The sequence below is a fragment of the Manis pentadactyla genome, chromosome 8 (genome assembly GCF_030020395.1).
Source record: "Manis pentadactyla isolate mManPen7 chromosome 8, mManPen7.hap1, whole genome shotgun sequence".
NCBI classification, from domain to species: Eukaryota; Metazoa; Chordata; class Mammalia; order Pholidota; family Manidae; genus Manis; species Manis pentadactyla.
The window spans coordinates 44,168,294-44,187,520 of record NC_080026.1 but is presented as its reverse complement, the minus strand read 5'-3'; the positions used below and the strand labels follow the sequence as shown (position 1 = coordinate 44,187,520).

Genomic DNA, 19,227 nt, shown 5'->3' with positions numbered 1-19,227 from the left:
AAAATTTTCATAAGTAGCATCAGACTGAATGATGATGCTTCAAAGTATAGGTCTTTCACTTCCTTGGTTAGGTTTATTCCGAGGTATTTTATTCTTTTTTGATGCAATTGTGAATGGAATTGTTTTCTTGATTTCTCTTTCTGCTAGTTCATCATTAGGGTGTAGGAATGCAACAGAATTCTGTGTATTAATTTTGACTTCTGACTGATGCTTGTCTACAAAAATCACTTTAGGATTTCTCTGTATTTTCTGGTAATTTGTTACAAAGTGGTAAGAAACAAACCACCAATGGCCTAGCACACAGTGCTCAGTAACTCCTGAAATAAATTTACTTGCCTTCCCTAGGGAAACACGTATGTCATTCAATGGAACATTCTCATTACCCCTTCATCCAAAAATATTTATTTAACTGCCTCATTGGAACTTGCTAACAGATATGACACTACTAAAAAAAGCAATTGCCAAATGAGAGAATTTTAAAAGTAAAGCATAATTTGGTAACAGCAAGTAATTCATACCTGAGCATCCCATCTTAAATAGATGTAAACTACAAAACCTAATAGTGTTTACTTTATCTCTGTAAAACAGAGAAATAACTAACGATCCTGGGATCCTGGCACAAGAGCTAGTCACAACTGAAGACTTACTGTTACTGTGTTTTGTTGTCCTTCTATACAACCTGCCTCACAGAGGTAGGGACACCTGCCGCACACCACAAAATCAAAATGCTGTTCTTTGAAAAGAGTAAATAAGCAGACACACTTAAAAAAAAACCCCACAAATAAAAGGCAGACAGAATTTCAGATGCTACAGATAAAAGAAATAAATGATTATTACACTTAATTTTTCAAATGGGCAAAAGGTGTGAACAGACATTTCTCCAAAGATATGCCAGTGGCCAATAAGCACATAAAAAAAATCCAGACAATAGAGAACCAAGATGGTGGTGTGAGTAGAGCAGCAGAAATCTCCTCCCAAAACCATATATATTTTTGAAAATACAACAAATACAACTAATCCTAAAAGAGACCAGAAGACACAGGTCAACAGCCAGACTACATCCACACCCACGAGAACCCAGTGCCTCATGAAGGGGGTAAGATACAAGCATGGCCCAGCGGGACCCAAGCACCCCTCACCCCAGCTCCCAGTGGGAGGAGAGGAGTCGGAGTGGGGAGGGAGAGGGAGCCCAGGACTGCTGATCTCCCAGCCCTGGCCATCCGCACTAGAGCGCAGACACACAGTGCGTGCGTGGGGTGCTGGAAACTGGGGAAACAGGACAGTAAGACCTGTGAGCGGGTCCCTGCAGCCGGCGCCCCAGGGACAAAGAAAAGCAAGTGCTTTTTGAAAGTCTTGAAGGGACAGGGACCCCACAGCTGGACGGAAGCACCCTGGGACACTTAGCCTAGCAGCTGCAAATCCAGGGGAATTCTGGGTGCCCGAACCCCCGCAGCACAGCTCGGAGGCCCCTCACCGCAATAAACAGCCTCCTGCCTGTTGCCCCTCCAACGCGGCTCCGCCATATTGGAGTAGCAGCCTGAGGAGGCCACGCCCACAGCAACTGCAGAGCTAAATAAACTCCATAGCGGCCGGGCAAGATCAGAAGCCCCGTCTGCACGTAGCTGCCCAGCACAAGCCGCTAGAGGTCACTGTTCTCCCAGGAGAGGAGGGCCATAAACTGGCAAGAAGGGACTTTCTCTTACCTAACACACACGCCAGCTCCCCACAAATATATCTATCACTATGAAAAGGCAGAAGAAATTGATACAGACCAAGATCACAGAGGCAAACCCTGAGAAGGAGATAGACCTAACCAGTCTTCCTGAAAAAGAATTGAAAATAAAGCTCATAACCATGCTGATGGAGTTGCAGAGAAATATGCAAGAGCTAAGGGATGAAGTCCGGAGGGAGATTACAGACATCCAGAGGGAGATTACAGAAATGAAACAATCTCTGGAAGGATTTATAAACAGAATGGATAAGATGCAAGAGGCCATTGATGGAATAGAAACCAGAGAACAGGAACACATAGAAGCTGATGCAGAGAGAGATAAAAGGATCTCCAGGAATGAAACAATATTAAGAGAACTGTGTGACCAATCCAAAAGGAACAATATCTGCATTATAGGGGTACCAGAAGAAAAAGAGAGAGAAAAAGGAATAAAAAGAGTATTTGAAGAAATAATTGCTGAAAACTTCCCCAAACTGGGGGAGGAAATAATCCATCAGACCATGGAAGTGTACAGAACTCCCAACAGAAAGGACCCAAGGAGGACAACACCAAGACACATAATAATTAAAATGGCAAAGATCAAGGACAAGGACAGAGTTTTAAAGGCAGTTAGAGAGAGGAAAAAGGTCACCTACAAAGGAAAACCCATCAGGCTATCATCAGACTTCTCAATAGAAACAATACAGGCCAGAAGAGAATGGCATGATATATTTAATGCAATATAAGAGAAGGGCCTTGAACCAAGAATACTGTATCCAGCATGACTATAATTTAAATATGAAGGAGGGATTAAACAATTCCCAGACAAGCAAAAGTTGAGGGAATTTGCCTCCCACAAACCACCTCTACAGGGTATTTTAGAGGGACTGCTCTAGATGGGAGCACTTCTAAGACTAAATAGATGTCACCAGAGAAAATAAAATCACAGCAAAGAAAGCGGACCAACCAAATACTAATTAAAGGCAAAAAATAAAATCAACTACCCACAAAAGCAGTTAAAGGAAGCACAGAAGAGCACAGAATAAAACAACCAACATATAAAGAATGGAGGAGGAGGAATAAGAAGGGAGAAAAATAAAGAATGACCAGACAGTGTTTAAAATAGCTCAATAAGTGAGTTAAGTTAGACAGTAAGATACTAAAGAAGTTAACCTTGAACCTTTGGCAACCATGAATCTAAAGCCTGCAATGGCAATAAGTACATATCTTTCAATAATCATCCTAAATGTAAATGGACTGAATGCACCAATCAAAAGACATAGAATAATAGAATGGATAAAAAAGCAAGACCCATCTCTATGCTGCTTACAAGAGACTCACCTCAAACCCAAAGACTATAGGAAAAGAAAGACTTAAGGAAAAAAACAGCAGCAGAATCATAGAACCTAAGAATGGACTAACAGTTACCAAAGGGAAAGGGACTGGGGAGAAAGGGAGGGAAGGGAGGGATAAGGGTGGGGAAAAAGAAAGGGGGCATTACGATTAGCATGTATAATGTGGGTAGGGTGCATGGGGAGGGCTGTGCAACACAAAGACAAGTAGTGATTCTACAGCATCTTACTACGCTGATGGACAGTACTGTAATGGGGTTTTTGAGGGGCATTTGGTGAAGGGGGGACCCTAGTAAACAGAATATTCTTCATGTAATTGTAGATTAATGACAACAAAATTAATTAATTAATTAAAAAAAACAAAAAACAAATCCCAAGTACAAAATGGATATCACAGTTATTAAGAGCGTTAGAACCACAGCCTGACTTGCACAAATAGACAGAAGTAGTTCTATTCTCTACACACACAATGCAACCACTGAATAGAAGTCAAAGAGCAAACTGCGCATTAAGAGAAATAACCACCCACCTGTTAGAATGGCTAAAATTAAGTAAACAAAAAGCCTGAAAATGTCAATTGCTGGCATGGATGCAGAGCAACTCAAAGTTTCAAAAAATACTGGTATGAATACAAAATAGTACAGATACTTTGGAAAATAGTTTGACAGTTTCTTATAAAGTTAAATATACCCTTACCCTATGACCCAGCAATTCTATTCCTAGGTATTTATCTCCGCAAAGTGAAAACCTATGTTCACACAATGTTTAAGGCAGCTATATTCAGAATCACTGAAATCCATAAATAACCTGAACGTCCTTCATCTGGTGAATTGGATAGACTGTGTGTTACATCCTTACAACAGAATACTACTCAGTAATAAAAAGGAATGAGCCAATGATACAAAAATATGGATGGATCTCAAATGTACTATGTTAAATAAAAGAAGCCAGATGTATTGTGTGAGTCCATTTACATGATTCTGGAAAAGGCAAAACTACAACAGCAGAGAACAGATCCTGGCTTTGCCAGGAGTTGGAGGTTAAGGGAAGGGCTAATTACAAAGGAGTAACACAAAGGAATTTTGAGGGGGTAATGAAACTGTTTTGTATCTTGGTTGTGTATTTGTCAAAACTAATGGAACTGAATAGCATAGAGAAGACAAGTAGTGACTCTGTGGCATCTTACTACACTGATGGACAGTGATTGCAATGGGGTGCTTGTGGGGGGTACTTGATAATATGGGTGAATGTTGTAACCACAATGTTGTTCATGTGAAACCTTCATAAGATTGTATATCAATGATATTAATAAAAAAAATTTAATAAATAAATAATAGAACTGAAAAAAAAAAATCAAGCATTACTGGCCCCCTGAAAATGCAACTCAAAACGACAATGAGCCACCATCCTACAATGCCTATAATGAAAAAGGCAAACAACAAAATTGCTGGTAGAAATGGAAATATGGTGCAGCTGCTTTGGAAAACAATTTGGTGAGTACTTTTAAGACATTAAACATAGTTACCATATGACCCAGCAATTCCACTGCTATGTATATACCCAAAGGAATTGAAAACCCATGTTCATAAAAAAAAAGACCCTGTCCATGAATGTTCATAGCAGCATTATTCACAATAACCAAAGTGTGGAAATCCAAATGTCCACTGACTGATGGACAAATAAAATGCTGTGTATCACACAAGGTAATATATTAAACCATTGAAAGGAATCAAGTACTCATTCATGCTGTGACATGGAAGAACCTCAAGAACACTCTGCTAAGTGAAAGAAACCAGATACAAAAGGCCACATATTTGGATTCTACAGACAGAAAATTTCTAGGATGAGTAAATCCATAAAGACAGTAGATCAGTGTTTGCCAGGACCTCGGTGGAGGGAATAGGAAGTAATTGCCAATGAGTAAGAGACTTTGGGGGGATGATGAAAAGGTTTTGGGAGTTATTGTGGTGATAGTGGTATACCTTTGTGAATATGCTAAAAACTGATGGACTGTAAACTTTATAAAAGTTTTAAAAATGAAGATAGACATTACATTTTCAATCTTTGGCTTTGACAATGTCCCAGTACACGTCCATTTCTCAAGACTGTATAAAGGAATATTTAAGGACATAACCTTTTATGTCCATCTCCTTTTTCATGGAAACCTATACAAAATGAGGCAATTTGTCTTGTTCCCCACTACATTTGAGGAAGTTTGCTTTTATTTAAAGTAGTACATGCTAAGAAAAGCAATGTCTCCTTTATCTCCCCTCTAAAAACTCAGTTTATTGAGGTCCATTTCTGTGCATTTACAAATATATACATAGCTTAATGATTTTTTACAAAAATGGGAACCTGTTTGTAACTCAACAGTGTATTGCTGACATAATCCAGTAACAGCAATATGAAGAATTTTTCTTATTCTATAACCACTACATAGTATGGGTAAAGCAAATTTTAATTACCCAATCTTCCACCAGTTGACATTCATTCTTCATAGTGCCCTCAGAATTATCTTCCTAAAGCAGAACTGTTATTATACCCCTTTTTCCTCTCCACAGTCTAGGCCCCACCACCTTTACACTGTATGGAGTCAGTACAGTAGGCAGATGGCAGTCTGGGCTCTAGGACCTACCTGAGTCTGAAGCCCAGCCTTACCACATACTAGCAGTGCAACTCTGGACAAATTACACACCCTTTACTGTAAGGCCTTCATTTCTTCACTGGCCTAAATACCTTAGAGATTCCTCTAAGGATTAAGCAATTTGCTGGATGGAGTAAATGTTTACTCCAGAACAATGTCAGGCACAGAAACACTCAATGCCAGCTATCATTACTGTATCTCCCCATGAATTCAATCCTCATTACTCAAATCCTATTCATCATTCCTCAACTAAACCCTGTGCTCTGCTACTTTCAAATTTTCTTTTGCTATAGCTTAGTTCCTAATGACTTACCATCCAATGTTCCTGATTCTTCTATGTATCCCTCAAAAATTGAGGCAAATGTCATGAAGCCTTAAATTCAACCTCTACTACTCTTCTGACCTTGCTTGCCTCATGACTTAGCACTTGTATCAGTTATTTGTGAAGCCGTCATCTCCACAATTTAAATGTAAATTTCTTGAACTGAAGGGCAGCATTTTGACTATTTCTGCATCACCATGTGTGCCAAGATGTGTTTGGTATTCATTTAGTCAGCCAATTGAATAATATTTATGGAGTGCCAAGCCAGGCACTGTTCTGGGGATAGAGGAGTAAACAAAATAAATGCTCTCCCTTGATGAAGTTTACATTTTATTGAAGAATACAGAGATGACAAACAAGTAAACATGTAAGATGAAGTAAGGTGAGGAAAAACATAGGGTAAAGGTAGACAGGGAATACCAGGGAGAGTGGGGGGCCCATGATTATTTTACAGAGAGGTCAGGAAAGGTTTCTTTGATAAGAAACCTATAGGTGTCAGAATGAACCATAAGAGATTCAAGGGAAGAGTATTCAGGCAGAGGTAAAAGTACAAAGATCCTGAGAGGCAACATGCTTGGTATATCTGAGCACATCTTTGGAGGCAAGTCAATTATGTCAAAATTGGTAGAAGATAAGGGGGTGAGAAAAATCGTTTTGTTTTGTTTTGTTTCGCCAATATGAAGATTTTGGGTTTAGTCTGAGATAAGGACCCTGGAACACAGAGCAGAGGAATGGCGTGATCTAGGTTAACAATTGTCACAGCTGTCAAGGGGGAGAGGAGACAGCAGAGGAGCAAGGGTGATGGCTGGGAGGCCAGGTTAAGTAAAAGGTCATGGATGATGCTAAGCTGAAATAGGATGGGGGCAGTGGAGGTGGCGAAAAGTGGTGCATTCTCCATACATTTTGAAGAAAGCATGGACAGAATTTACTGACTGATAGGCAGAGACAAAGAGAAGTCAAGATGGTTATTAGGTGCTACGATCTAGGCCAGTGCTTTGCCCACTCCAGTACATATCAGAATCTCCAGGCAGGCATGCTAAAGTAGTCGGGCCTCAGCTCCAGTGTCTCTGATTCAGTAGATATGGAGTGCGGCCTGAGACTTTCCTAGTCTACCAACAGGAGAAACAGAACTGATTACTGAGCTAGGAAAAACTGCCCTTAAAAGAAAAACTGAACCAGGAGCCCCATTTTGAATATAATAAATCTGAGAAGTCCCAACTATCACCTTTAGTATTTTTCCTCAAAATTCATGGCCTTAATCTAATCACAGGATAATATCACACACACTCAAATTAGGGGGCATCCTACAAGGTATCTGACCAGTATTCTTCAAAATGTGGTCAAAGAAATAGAATGCCTGAATGTCACAGATGGACGCAACATAGGGTCTCGGATCAGATCCTGGAACATTTCTGTAAAGACTGGTGAAATCTGGTAAGGTCCAAGTTTAGTGGTAGTGTACCAATGTTAGTTTCTTAGTTTTCATAATTGTCCCATTATACATGGTTATGTAGGATGGTAACATTAGGGGAAGCTAATGAGGGAGGGTGTGGGAAATTCTCTGCACTATCGTTGCAACATTCTGTAATCCCAAAATTGTTTCAAAATAAAGTTTTTAAAGATTAAGTTGCCTATATTAGGTATCTAAGTAGAGATGTCATAAAGGCAGTTGGATATGTAAGTCTGGAAATACAGAGATCCTGGCTGATGACAGAAATTGGAAAATTGCCAGTGTATGTATGGTGCTTAAAATCCTAACACTATATGAGATTAGCAAGGAAATAAGTTGTTACAGAAAAGGTCCTAAGATAAAGTTTAGGGGGTTAGGGAGATAAGGAGAAACTAAAAAGGTTTAGTTAGTGATGGCTAAAATGATGGCTAGTGAGGTAGGAAAACAACAAAGGAGGATGGTGTACTTAAGCTAAGAAAGGAAAACTTTTCATGAAGAAGGTGGTGAGCAACTGTTCTGAATGCTAGTAAATTGAAGGTTGACTGTGGGATTAGAAATACGGGGAACATTTGTGAACAAAAGCTATTTTGGTAGAGTGGTAACATAACATTACTAGCTCACGTAGAACATTTGTATGGATTTAAACAATGAAGACACTTTACTTTCATTCTTGCAAAACTCGTATTGATTTCATTAGAAAAAAATGAAATTTAGTGCCATCTGCTGGAAAACCACTGGCATAAATATGTGACTGTCCTGAATGTGGCAGTCCTGTGCAGTGCATAACCTGCACAATCAGACAAAACAGCTTAGTTGGCAGAGACGATGTCTGATTAGAGTGGATTCAAAATAGAGTGAGAAGGGACAGAGGAGACAGTGAGTATAGAAAATTCTTCCATGGCAAGGAGTTTACCTATCAGTGGAACAAAGACATGAGGGAATAACCAAAAGGGAGGTGGATTAAAGGGAGGGTTTCTTTTCTTATGATGTGAGATATCACAGGCTGTTTTCATGCTGATGAGAATATTCTAGGAGAGAAGGAAGCCCAACGCTGTAGAACAAGAAAAATAGAATTGCAGAAATAAAGTTCTTGAGTAGCCAAGAGTCAAGATCTTGTAGATAAATGGAGAGGTGGGCCTTAAGTAAATGCATACTCCTACAGCAAGAGCAGGGAAGACAGCAGGTATGACCAAATGGTTTGTTAATCAATAGGATGGTGGAAGAGTACAGAAGACCTCTTCTGCTTGCTTATTTTCCCAATACAACAGGAAGCAATGTCATTAGCTGAGAGTGAGGAGTGGAGAAGTGGTGGTGGTCTGAAAGAGGAGAAATTATTGCCAGCACAGTGGGAGAATGAGTAGATTAAGGAAAGGTGACAGGATTTCAGGTATCACTGAAGACACACTTGACTTTAGAATTTAAAGTGAGACCATTCAACAATTTCACATTTCACATTCATCATTTACATGCACAGTGGACAGAGGTGGATTTGACCAGGATTGAATCAGATACGTACAACAGGGGAATGGTCAAGAAATTTGAGGGGACACTCAAGGGTGTAATTATAAGTGACTGTGTTTAAGGAAGTGAGGAAAAAGGAGGTACTTTGTTAAGTATTTGACCAATAATTAGGTAATCAAAAAAGGATATGTGAATACAAAACTCCCAAAATCTTTCACATAAAAACTTGCCATGATTGCCCCATGCCTCCTTACCAAATCTAAACTCCTCAGACCGATAATCAGTGCCTTTCCAACCTACTCAAACACTATGAACAGCTATTGCTCCAACACATCTGTTGAATTCTAATCAAAGTGGTAATCTGGGTAAGTCTTGACCTTCCCAAGTCTTGGTAAAGACTTCCAGAGGTTTTGCTGACAGTGTCCCCAGAAAGAATTAATATGAATTGTTAAACATAAATCTATCTCCAAACTCCCAGAGAGTTTATAATTAAACAATCCATGAAGCTGATGGCTGGGCTCATGGCCCAGCTTTGTTTCAAGAAACTAACTCTTCTGTGTAATGGTGTATATTCTAGTGGTATTTTATTTCCTGGGATATTTTCCCTAATTTCTCTGGATGCTCCTCTAACTAGTTCTATGATACAAAACAGACCAGCTATTGTATTTTACTTATCATCTCTCATTCTTTTCTTTTATTCCACCCCTAATAATTTAAAATCTTTTTCATATTGACAATAACCAGTCATCAGTCAGAACTTTATTAAGCAATCTGCAACTTCTTACAAATCCTAACCATTCACTGGTATAATCTCATTCCATTACAATTAATTAAAAACAAAACAAACAAGAATTCCCTCAACAACAAAAAATATGATCTGTAGCTCTTGAACCTGTTTTTAAGAGGAGGCGGCAGAGGTTTATTACATTAAGGGAGTCTTCAGTCACACTCCTTGGAGAATGTTGTTCTCCGAGTAGCATACCTCTTCTCCTTGCCAATATAAACAAAATACTGGCCAGCTGTCAGGAACAAAATGGAAAAAGGTCACTCAAGCACCATCACCTAGAATTAAGGCCACAGCTTCTTGTTAAGAACACAGAGGCTTAGGTAATTATCCAATAATAAAAAATTTGTTCAGGAAAAACAGGAACACTTGTTTTTCTGCTTCAGGACAAAAATTAAAATGTATCATTAAAAAACTACAGAAGATTTTTTGTCCTTTTACCTATTTCTTCTAGCATTTTCTCTTCATGAATTCTCTGAGAATTAGCTCTAATTTTCTGATATTATAATCTTTCCCACCAATCCAAAGAGCTCAAAGCAGCTAAAGTGTATCATACATTAGCAATGGCCAAGAATCGAAGAAAGAAATTAAGTTACATAACATGTTTTCCATAGAAAGTTACAGGCTTTGTGTCCTAATGTCTATACCACCAAGGTTAATGTCAACTGAGCAAGAGAAAATTCTCACAATGACTTCATGTGACTAAAGTTAATATATCTGAACAGAGGATAAGAAATTTTTATGTTCTTCAAAAAAGGGACTATGAGATTCATAATATCTAAAAAGGATCTGACAAATCATATTTTATACATGAGATAGAAGCACACACAGAGAGAAAGAGACAGATGTGTCCTCCTCACAGAAGCATCTTCAAATTTTATCCCTTACATAAAAGCATCTCACATGAAAGCATTCAAAACAATTCTGGGGCAAGGTATAACTGATGATGTGGTATAATTTATATTAAAACACAGGATAAAAGTATGTGGCACTGAAGAGATTAAGTGTCTTTGGCATAAGATGAATTTATTTTTGCAAATCTATATGACAAGCCATATAAATCAAGGACAAAAAAAACAAATAAATGCAATTTGATATTATTACTTCTAAACCCAATATTCAAAGAAATTAATTAACACAAGAAAATAATGACCTTTCCATTATTTTGAACTATGGACTAGAAAAAGAGTATATGGCCCAACCGAAAGAATCAAAGTACCATGGTCCAAATGATTGTTGCTCCCACCATGAGAGCCTGCCACACTACACGGGATGACTGTCTCTTGACTTTTTCTATTTACATCTGTGAATATATATACAAGCAAATGGGATCAAAGTCGAGGATTAGCCTCCTTATGCCTGTGAAGCCAGTTATGGCCACAGTACTCTTCCTCCTCCTGAAACCCAAGGACACCACGCTTCTCCACTCCTTCCCCACCTTCCTTGCCTTCATCTATTTTCCTATTCTGGCAAGATAGAAAGACAAAATGCATGACCTCAGGACACATAAATGTTTTAAAGTGAGGTTACTGATCAAAATAATGATTAACCTATCAACCAAATAAATAGCAAAAATCTAGTAAGAGAAACAACCAACTTAAGGCTCAGTTAACTGTTTTATCCTATGAAACAAGCTACCTCCCTGCCTCCATTCAAGAGACACTTCAGTTTTATATCCTGATGTTTACATGGCACCTTTTACATCTGGGACAATATTAACAATTCACCAAGTGTTGTTAAATAACATTTTCTGGGTCAGCAGTTTAAATAAATTAAAAGCTGCCCGCCTCCTATCTCCCATAAGATTATCTGTATTATATTGATATTACAATATTAGAATATTTATGTACTAGCTATTTTTAAAAATAGACATTATATACATTGTAGGACAAATAAATGCCTATTTTTCTATGTAAATTCATTTAAAATATGTCTATGATTAGTCTATCAAGGTCAGAAAGGTTAGATTATACTCAGAGATAAGAAAAAGTTTTTAAAGTATTTTTACTATCAAAAGAAATCATGATTTTAAGAGCTCATTTATTTTCCTGTGTGAAAATGTAAAGGCCACTAACTAGGCTCTGCTGTCATTTCTCTAAGTTTCTCTGTCTACAAAAATGCAGTTGAGACATAACCAACCTAATTCATAATGTTAGAATTAATTACATTAAATGACATGAGCCGAATCACATGACCCTGGAGTTCTGTGCTGAGGACTCTGATCAAAAGGATAGTGACCAAGTAAGGTCGCCTAGAGGGTATTAGTTTCCTTATCTAGGATGTATGATCACTGATCCTTTAGGCATAATAAAATGCAGAGTATAAATAGGCTGGTGGCAATTTATTTAACTTAGGTTGAGCTACCTGTAAATTCTTCATACCTCTTGAAAACATGTAAATCTATCTTGAAAATATCAGTAGCAAGATATTCACAATATGTGATATGAAATCCCAGAGGATATAGGAACTTCTATAAAACAGATACATTTGAACCTACTACCATCCAATCTTAGCTTTTTACTTTTTCCCCCACCCACTTTGTTGTCCTCTCTCCTCATTATCCATCCAAGGTTCTATCAACAGGAATTTACAAATGAACTATTATATAATAAGGTTTTCAAGGAAAGAATAACCAGGGTGTGATTCTGTCATCATTTAAACATAATAGTGGTGATTAGCTCAAATTCTAAGCCTAGAAATGTCACTTTCAATATAAACTGAAGATCTTACTCTTCAATTATAATACTTCCGTACTTCTCAAAGGTAAGATTCTGCTAAGATACATATGAGGCACTATAACAACTGTCTGATTTTCGGATTTCAAGATTAACTTTAACATGTGAGAAGTCAAACCTCAGACTCTCCCAAAGACCAGAAAAGCTTTGTTACTATGCCTCTCTATTCCTATTATAGAAATAATAGGTTCTTAATTATATTCTTACCCACAAAATTTTTTCTTGAATGGCACAAACCAGGGTTTTGGTGATTAAAATATACTTACTTTCTTTCAAGGAAAGAAATCACCACTGACTATACTTGACAGTTACAATCTGAGCTATGTAAAGTCTGAAACTACTATCACAGACATATATTAGTGGCTATTTTTAAGCCTGCTAAATGATACTAGACTTACAGAAGTAACAAGGTAGGCTATTTAAGATATCGATCTGTTTATAATTACAAGGATGTGCTTAAGAATAATTTGAGAATACCACTTAATATATGGTTGTAAACTCTGATTGAAACCTTTCATTCCCTAAATACTACTTAGTTCTGCTTACTTAGGTCGTCTGTTGATAAGCTGTATTATATTTGCAACGAAGAGTGCAGTAATAAAACCCCCTGAAACCTTTATCTTAGTCTAGCATAGATAAGCCTGACTTCTGAGTAATCAGGTTAGAGGATGTTGATAATGAAGCTTCATTATCTTGAAGTATTATGAATTCTCAGACTATAAAATATCTTCAAATTACTATATAAATAGTTAAAAAGTTTGAAAATTTGGCTGAAATATTTTAAAACTGTAAAAAGATGTAAAAAAGGTTTCCCTATATAAGTTCCCATTAAACCAGAAATGTACTTTTTTCAGCTAATTTACCTCTATGAATTAAACCAAAGAACTTGGATAATTACATTCTAAAGTTCATGAGGGACCAAAAATAGTAATATATCCAATCCATTTAAAAATGATATGGTTTTGGCTTCAGAATTTTATTTTAAAGTCATACAAGGCCAGGTTGTGAGGATGTCGCAAACCTGGGAAATATATCAAATGCCATGAGGTGAAAGAAAAAAGTAAAAAGACACAAGTAAATACATTTTTCCATTTTGAACAACCATTCAGTAGGAATGTAACCATTCACAGTTTAACCATTAGTCCAACTAGCTGATCATGCAAAAGTAACCATTCAGATTTCTCTCTCTACACAGATCACATTATTAATGTTATTTCTAGATCTTTCGGTAAACTAAAATACTTGTTGTTTATTAAAAAGTAACTTTTTAATTAAAAATTACATTAATTAATATTACAGAATCTTAGGCACTTAAAATTAAGGCATGGGTCACTTTAGAAATATTAAAAATAGTAATATAAGAGCAGTTTTATAAAAATATCAATAAAGGATGATATATCATACCTGGACATGCCTCCTATTGAGTTTGCTTTAAGTGTGTCTGATTGATTCTTTTAACCTCAGTCTATTTGGATGGCATGGGGCAGGTGGGCAGCTTGCTGACAAACATAAACCTTCTCCTGAGACATCTTCTGAGATGTTAAAACCCTCCCAAAATTACAATGGTACACGTATTATTTCCAGCACAAAAACATTGTCATTATCATTGATGGCTTCATAGCTTCCTCAGATCCTTTTCCCTTTCACAGAATTTAATTACAAACACGACACAACTAGTGACACAATATAAAGTAACTTCTCCCAAGTTCTCCTGATGTGGCCAATCCTCTACAAACACTAGAAAATATATACCATCAACTTGTATACCATCAGCTTACATGACAAACAGTCCCAGTGCCTAAGTGTTAACCCTCATATCTCAGTCATGGCTGCATGGCCAGGAAAATGAACATCAGGATGGACTCCTGCATTCTTCACATTGTGCTCATGGACAAAGTCAGTGTAGTTTCTATGTGCAGGCTGGGATGGGGACAAGGCCCTTGTGTTCCACTGGTTTCCACCACGTTGACAGCAGTCACTGGCAGCAGAGAGCCTGGATGGTTGGGGAGTGGGAGGGGAGCACAGTTAGTCAACAGAAACAGGAGAAATGGGTGTGTAAGAGGTAATAAAGGAGAAAGGCAATGTGACCAGCATGCACCGCTGCTATGAGTAGTTATCAACATCTCCATGCAATGACAGCCATTGAGAATAGCAAAGCGGGGAGGATCCACAAAGTTATATGTAGTAGAAAATGTCAATATGGAAATAAAGTGGTCAGAGTCAGTTAAGTGAGTTAGAGAAAATTACAGAAAGCAAGACACTGTATCTGTGCCTGATGCTGCTACCAAAATCAAAGGCAGAAATGTTGAGATTCTAATGAGAAGAAAAACTATTTATAATTTACTTAATTCAAATACTTTAAAGGACAAGTCTACAAAGGACAAAGGCACATACAGAAAAGGGCAATTGTGAAAATTATTCCCCAAATTAAGTGATTTCACAAAACTGAAATCCAGAAAACAAAATTCAAAAGAGCATTTAAAAGAAAACTACCCTCAGAGGTCATGTAATTTTACATCAATGTTTAAAATCAACAACGGAGAATCACTGTTCCTTGTATAATCAAAGTGTACAGAACCTCAGAATGAAATTCAACAGGTACAGATAATGTGATGAGATTGTAAGCCCCTTCCAAGAAATAGTTTAGTAAGTATAGGAGATACCTTTCATCACACAGTGCTACAGAACAGGCATATAGAGCTATGTGAATGAAACGTGCACACAAGCAGGTCCTGGTTAGAATGGTCAGAGTCCTCCAGTAGAAAGCAAACATTTGCTAAATTCAGAAAATCAAGGTTTTATGACATGACAAAAAGGGCAGCACATATTTAAGATAAGTACAGAGGAAAAAACATCACTCCAATTACAACAAATGTCTAAGGATAATTATTAAATATAGTATCTTCAACTCAATCAAAACATGAATCTTATCTTTTTTCCTTAGGGAAACTGAGAAAAAATTAGCTAAAAGGATTTTTCAGAACAAACTTGGAAGACTTTTTTTACAATAAAATCATCATCTTTCCTTCAACTGAAATACAATTTGTTCATCAAATCTAATCCACAAAATTAATGACCTACAAGACAGGGTCTCAGAAAATTTACAAAATTAAATTAGGTTTATGTTCTCCTTTATACATGCAAGATGTATCAGCTTTGCTTTTGCTATTGTTTATAAATGGCTTATGCATTTAAAATACATAAACCATTTCTCAAAAGGTGATACTCTAAATACTAAATAATTCTGAGTTATTGTTTTATCAGATCATTCACTGAAATAATGGTGTTATTCAGAAGATACCAGCAAGAAAAAGAAGTCTATTACTCTGCCCAAATATTCAAATGTAGGGAGAATTTCCAAATTATATTGTTATTTTCTAAAGGAGGACTGTTTTATATTCATTTAAAAGTATTAATAAAAATCAAAGCATGCAGAAACAAAGAATGAAATGCAGAATGCACTTTAAATTAAGGCTGGGGAATCCATTAGCTCCAAGATGTGTCAGTTCTATATTCAATTCCATGCCACTGCTGATGCACACTGAGGCTCTTAGGCTTTAAGGATCACCATTCTACTTCTTTTCAGCAAAGGAGGTCTCAGCACAACTACATAAAGGAAGGACACACAGCTACAAATTTTTCATTTTTTTGGAATTCAATACTCTGACTCAATATTCTCTTTCTAAAGGCAGCAAAGGAACTGAGTAGTGCCTAACAAACCAAATCAAATAAATTTCAATATGAACCCATTAAAATTAGAAAACATAATATTTAGTGAATACAGGATGCAAAAAAACCAGATTCTCATTCCATATTAACTAACATAAAAGATAAGCAAGTCCAGTCTTAAGGGAGTTCTTTTATAGCTGAAGTCTCAGTACTACGCTTCTTTGCCAAAGGACTTGGTGGTAACATCAAGGAGATAAAACATAGCTGCTTACTGGAGCTGTGTTTTCAGTTAAGAAACTGAAGAAACTCTTTTTAATGACTTGAAAAAAAAAAGACAAAAATTTAACATTTAGAAGTCTCACTGTTTATATTTTAAGTGTGTGCTCACACACACACACACACACACACACACACACACACACACACACACACACACACACACACACACACACACACAATGTACCCCTGGCACACTCTCAAGTAGGAAGGGGGAATAAAAGGATAAAGGAAAAAATAGGAAAAAAGAAATCCCTTCAATCTTAGAAACTAATCAAGTTATTTGGAACTGACATAAAAATATGCCCAACCCTCAAGAGCAAAGCACCCTGCAGTTAGTTAAGCAAAAATAACAGTGAAAAACAATTACATAGCAAAGACTGAAAATAATCACCAACCACTGTTGACCCACCACCAGGAAGGGAGAACTGGCTGCACAGAAAGCTGACCAAAACCTTGAGATCACCACAGAAACTCATTAGATTCAGGTACTAAACAAACTAAGAGCAAGAAAAAAAGAAAAAAATCCTATGAATTATCAAAGTTCATTTCATAAATAGACAAAATATGAACAGATGATGTCTGTTCACTCAATCAAATAATTCTCTAGGAGTCCCTCAAGCCACATATATTTATTTGGGAAAGGATGAACCCCACAGATTAACCCCAATAAGCCACAAAGTATCCATATTTGTACACTCACTATTAATCTACAAAAAGACTCTGTAAACTTAAATAAATGAAGCATCTTTCCTGTCATCAGACTCTCTCTCCATCCCCCAAAATGGAGTACTTCATGCTTTCTTTTATTGAACTATACTCAATTTCCTTTTTGGCTTTATCTTCAGTCTTTAATGAAAGAAACACATCCAAAGCAGTAGCGTCATGGTGCTTGAGAAGCATGTAACAAACGTAATTCTTATGATCTGGGAAATGGTTCTTTCAACTAGCACCGACTTTCTTTTCAACAGAGAACCAGTCCCACCACTCCCAAATCATACTAACCAAAATATTTTAGGAGAGCTGTCTGGTGTTCTTTAGACAACTGCATTCCTTCTTCATCCATATGCCTTATTTTCCTCATTCCAATATGACTGCTCATTTATATGCTTATTTTCAGCTTACAAATATGAATAATTTGCTTTCAATCATATTTAAAGTACTCTAAGATTATGGCTGGGAATTTTAAATACCATTAAGCAATACTTTATTTTGGTTTAAAGCATTAACAAACCATTTCCTGCCATGCTGGTCTGTTCCAGGACTCCGTGGAAGATTCGCTATCTCCACCAGCACAGGACCAGAGGGTACAGAAGGAATCGTAGGCAGAGTAGATCTCATACCCAAAACCTTCGGGCACAAATTACAAAAATCATCTATTTTGCCTCAGTAAAAGATTTCTTCACATAAACAGAACATTAAAATGTAATAGTACCTACATAGTGAAGAAAGATAATGTAAACAAATGCTTGCATATTATCTCTACCTTAGAGACAGATAATAATCTAACTATTAATATTTTATTCATTTTACAGGATTTACAGGGACAGAAAATGTTTTATAGAGCACTTGTTCTATTTACAATATCTTAGATAAAATAGCAAAAGAGTTTCACATATTGGGCCACTTTATAAATAATAAAATGCACAAAATCTTCCCAAGATTATACTACTATGAAAATTCAATTGATAATACGGTTTGTCATAATTAACTACAGTGTTCTAGGGCTTCAGAAGCTTACCATTGTCTTACCTGTTGGGAGCCATTACTCTGAGTTGAAACATTATTGTGAATACTGTAATATGGGGAAAAAATCTATTATAAGGAAACCATATATAACATTCTAGTGCTTCACATTGTAAGATACATACACTAATGAAAGTAGCTTTATTTTCAAGGACATTAATTATTTTGTTAAAGTTATGGCTGGTACTTAAACTCAGACTGTAAGATGCCCAGAAAATACTTCTTTTATAGGCAAACACTTGCTTTTCTATAGTCTGTTCATTTGATATTTCTGTATACCTGTTGTGCTTAGACGTATACCTCACTACTAATTTTGTTTATTCATTGGTCAATATCTATCAAACACAGCAAAATACAGACAGCAGTATAAATGATTCTTTAAATTCAAGACATTAAGCAAAAATACCAACATAAATTATCTGTCACTTTTGTATATTCCCATCTTCTCAAGATTTTCCAGTGTCAGTAACAGCTCAGTATTTTATAACTCAAAAGACCTAATTTAGAAACTTCTCTGTATACCTTCTCCTCCAAATGATTTGTAAGTATGCTTTTAAATTTAGATTTAGGCTGCACTCCTTTCCCTCCCTGACCCCACCTCCTAAGAAAAAAAAAAAGCACTTAACTAGATTTATAACAACAAAAATAGAAACAAACCTCAAAACAGCTAAAAAAAAACAAATATTCAGTGAAAAAACTCACAGATGAGATATTAGCCCAACAAAATGAAAGGAAAAAGTAGTTTACTGACTTCAGACCTTCTAACATAAGCATAATTAAGTATCATGAAGTGAAGAATTTAACTAAGGTAACTCAAAATAAATTCAAGTCATAAAAAAAATTCCTTGAAAGTGAGAAAATAACCTACAGATTTAATGAGAGCATTCACTGTGTTTCAGGAAAATGAAATACAGAACTAAATACATTCAATTTCTTCTTGTTAAATTACTGAGTTCAAGCATAAAGGAAAGAATACTTAGTCACCCAAGGGACATTTAATAGCACATCACTGTGTCAGGTCGGCACAGACTTCCCCACAGCAATATGTAAGCATATGTACCTAGCAAGATATCATTC

At 36.6% G+C, this 19,227-nt stretch overlaps 1 protein-coding gene across 6 annotated transcripts in view; it reads right to left on the bottom strand.

The window, feature by feature from the left end:
• The window catches only part of EPB41L5 (erythrocyte membrane protein band 4.1 like 5), a 177,267-nt gene that overhangs the window by 68,941 nt on the left and 89,099 nt on the right, over positions 1–19,227 (bottom strand). For 4 of the 6 annotated variants that reach the window (XM_036886554.2, XM_036886555.2, XM_036886553.2 and 1 more), the window contains exons 15-16: positions 18,157–18,199; positions 17,639–17,754 (exon numbers count right to left, since the gene is read on the bottom strand). In XM_036886554.2, the coding sequence (XP_036742449.2) occupies positions 17,639–17,754; positions 18,157–18,199 (159 nt within the window). Of the gene's footprint in view, positions 1–3,943; positions 11,028–13,411; positions 14,453–17,638; positions 17,755–18,156; positions 18,200–19,227 lie in introns of those variants that run through there. The other 2 variants (XR_005025012.2, XM_036886556.2) reach the window with 2 other exon arrangements.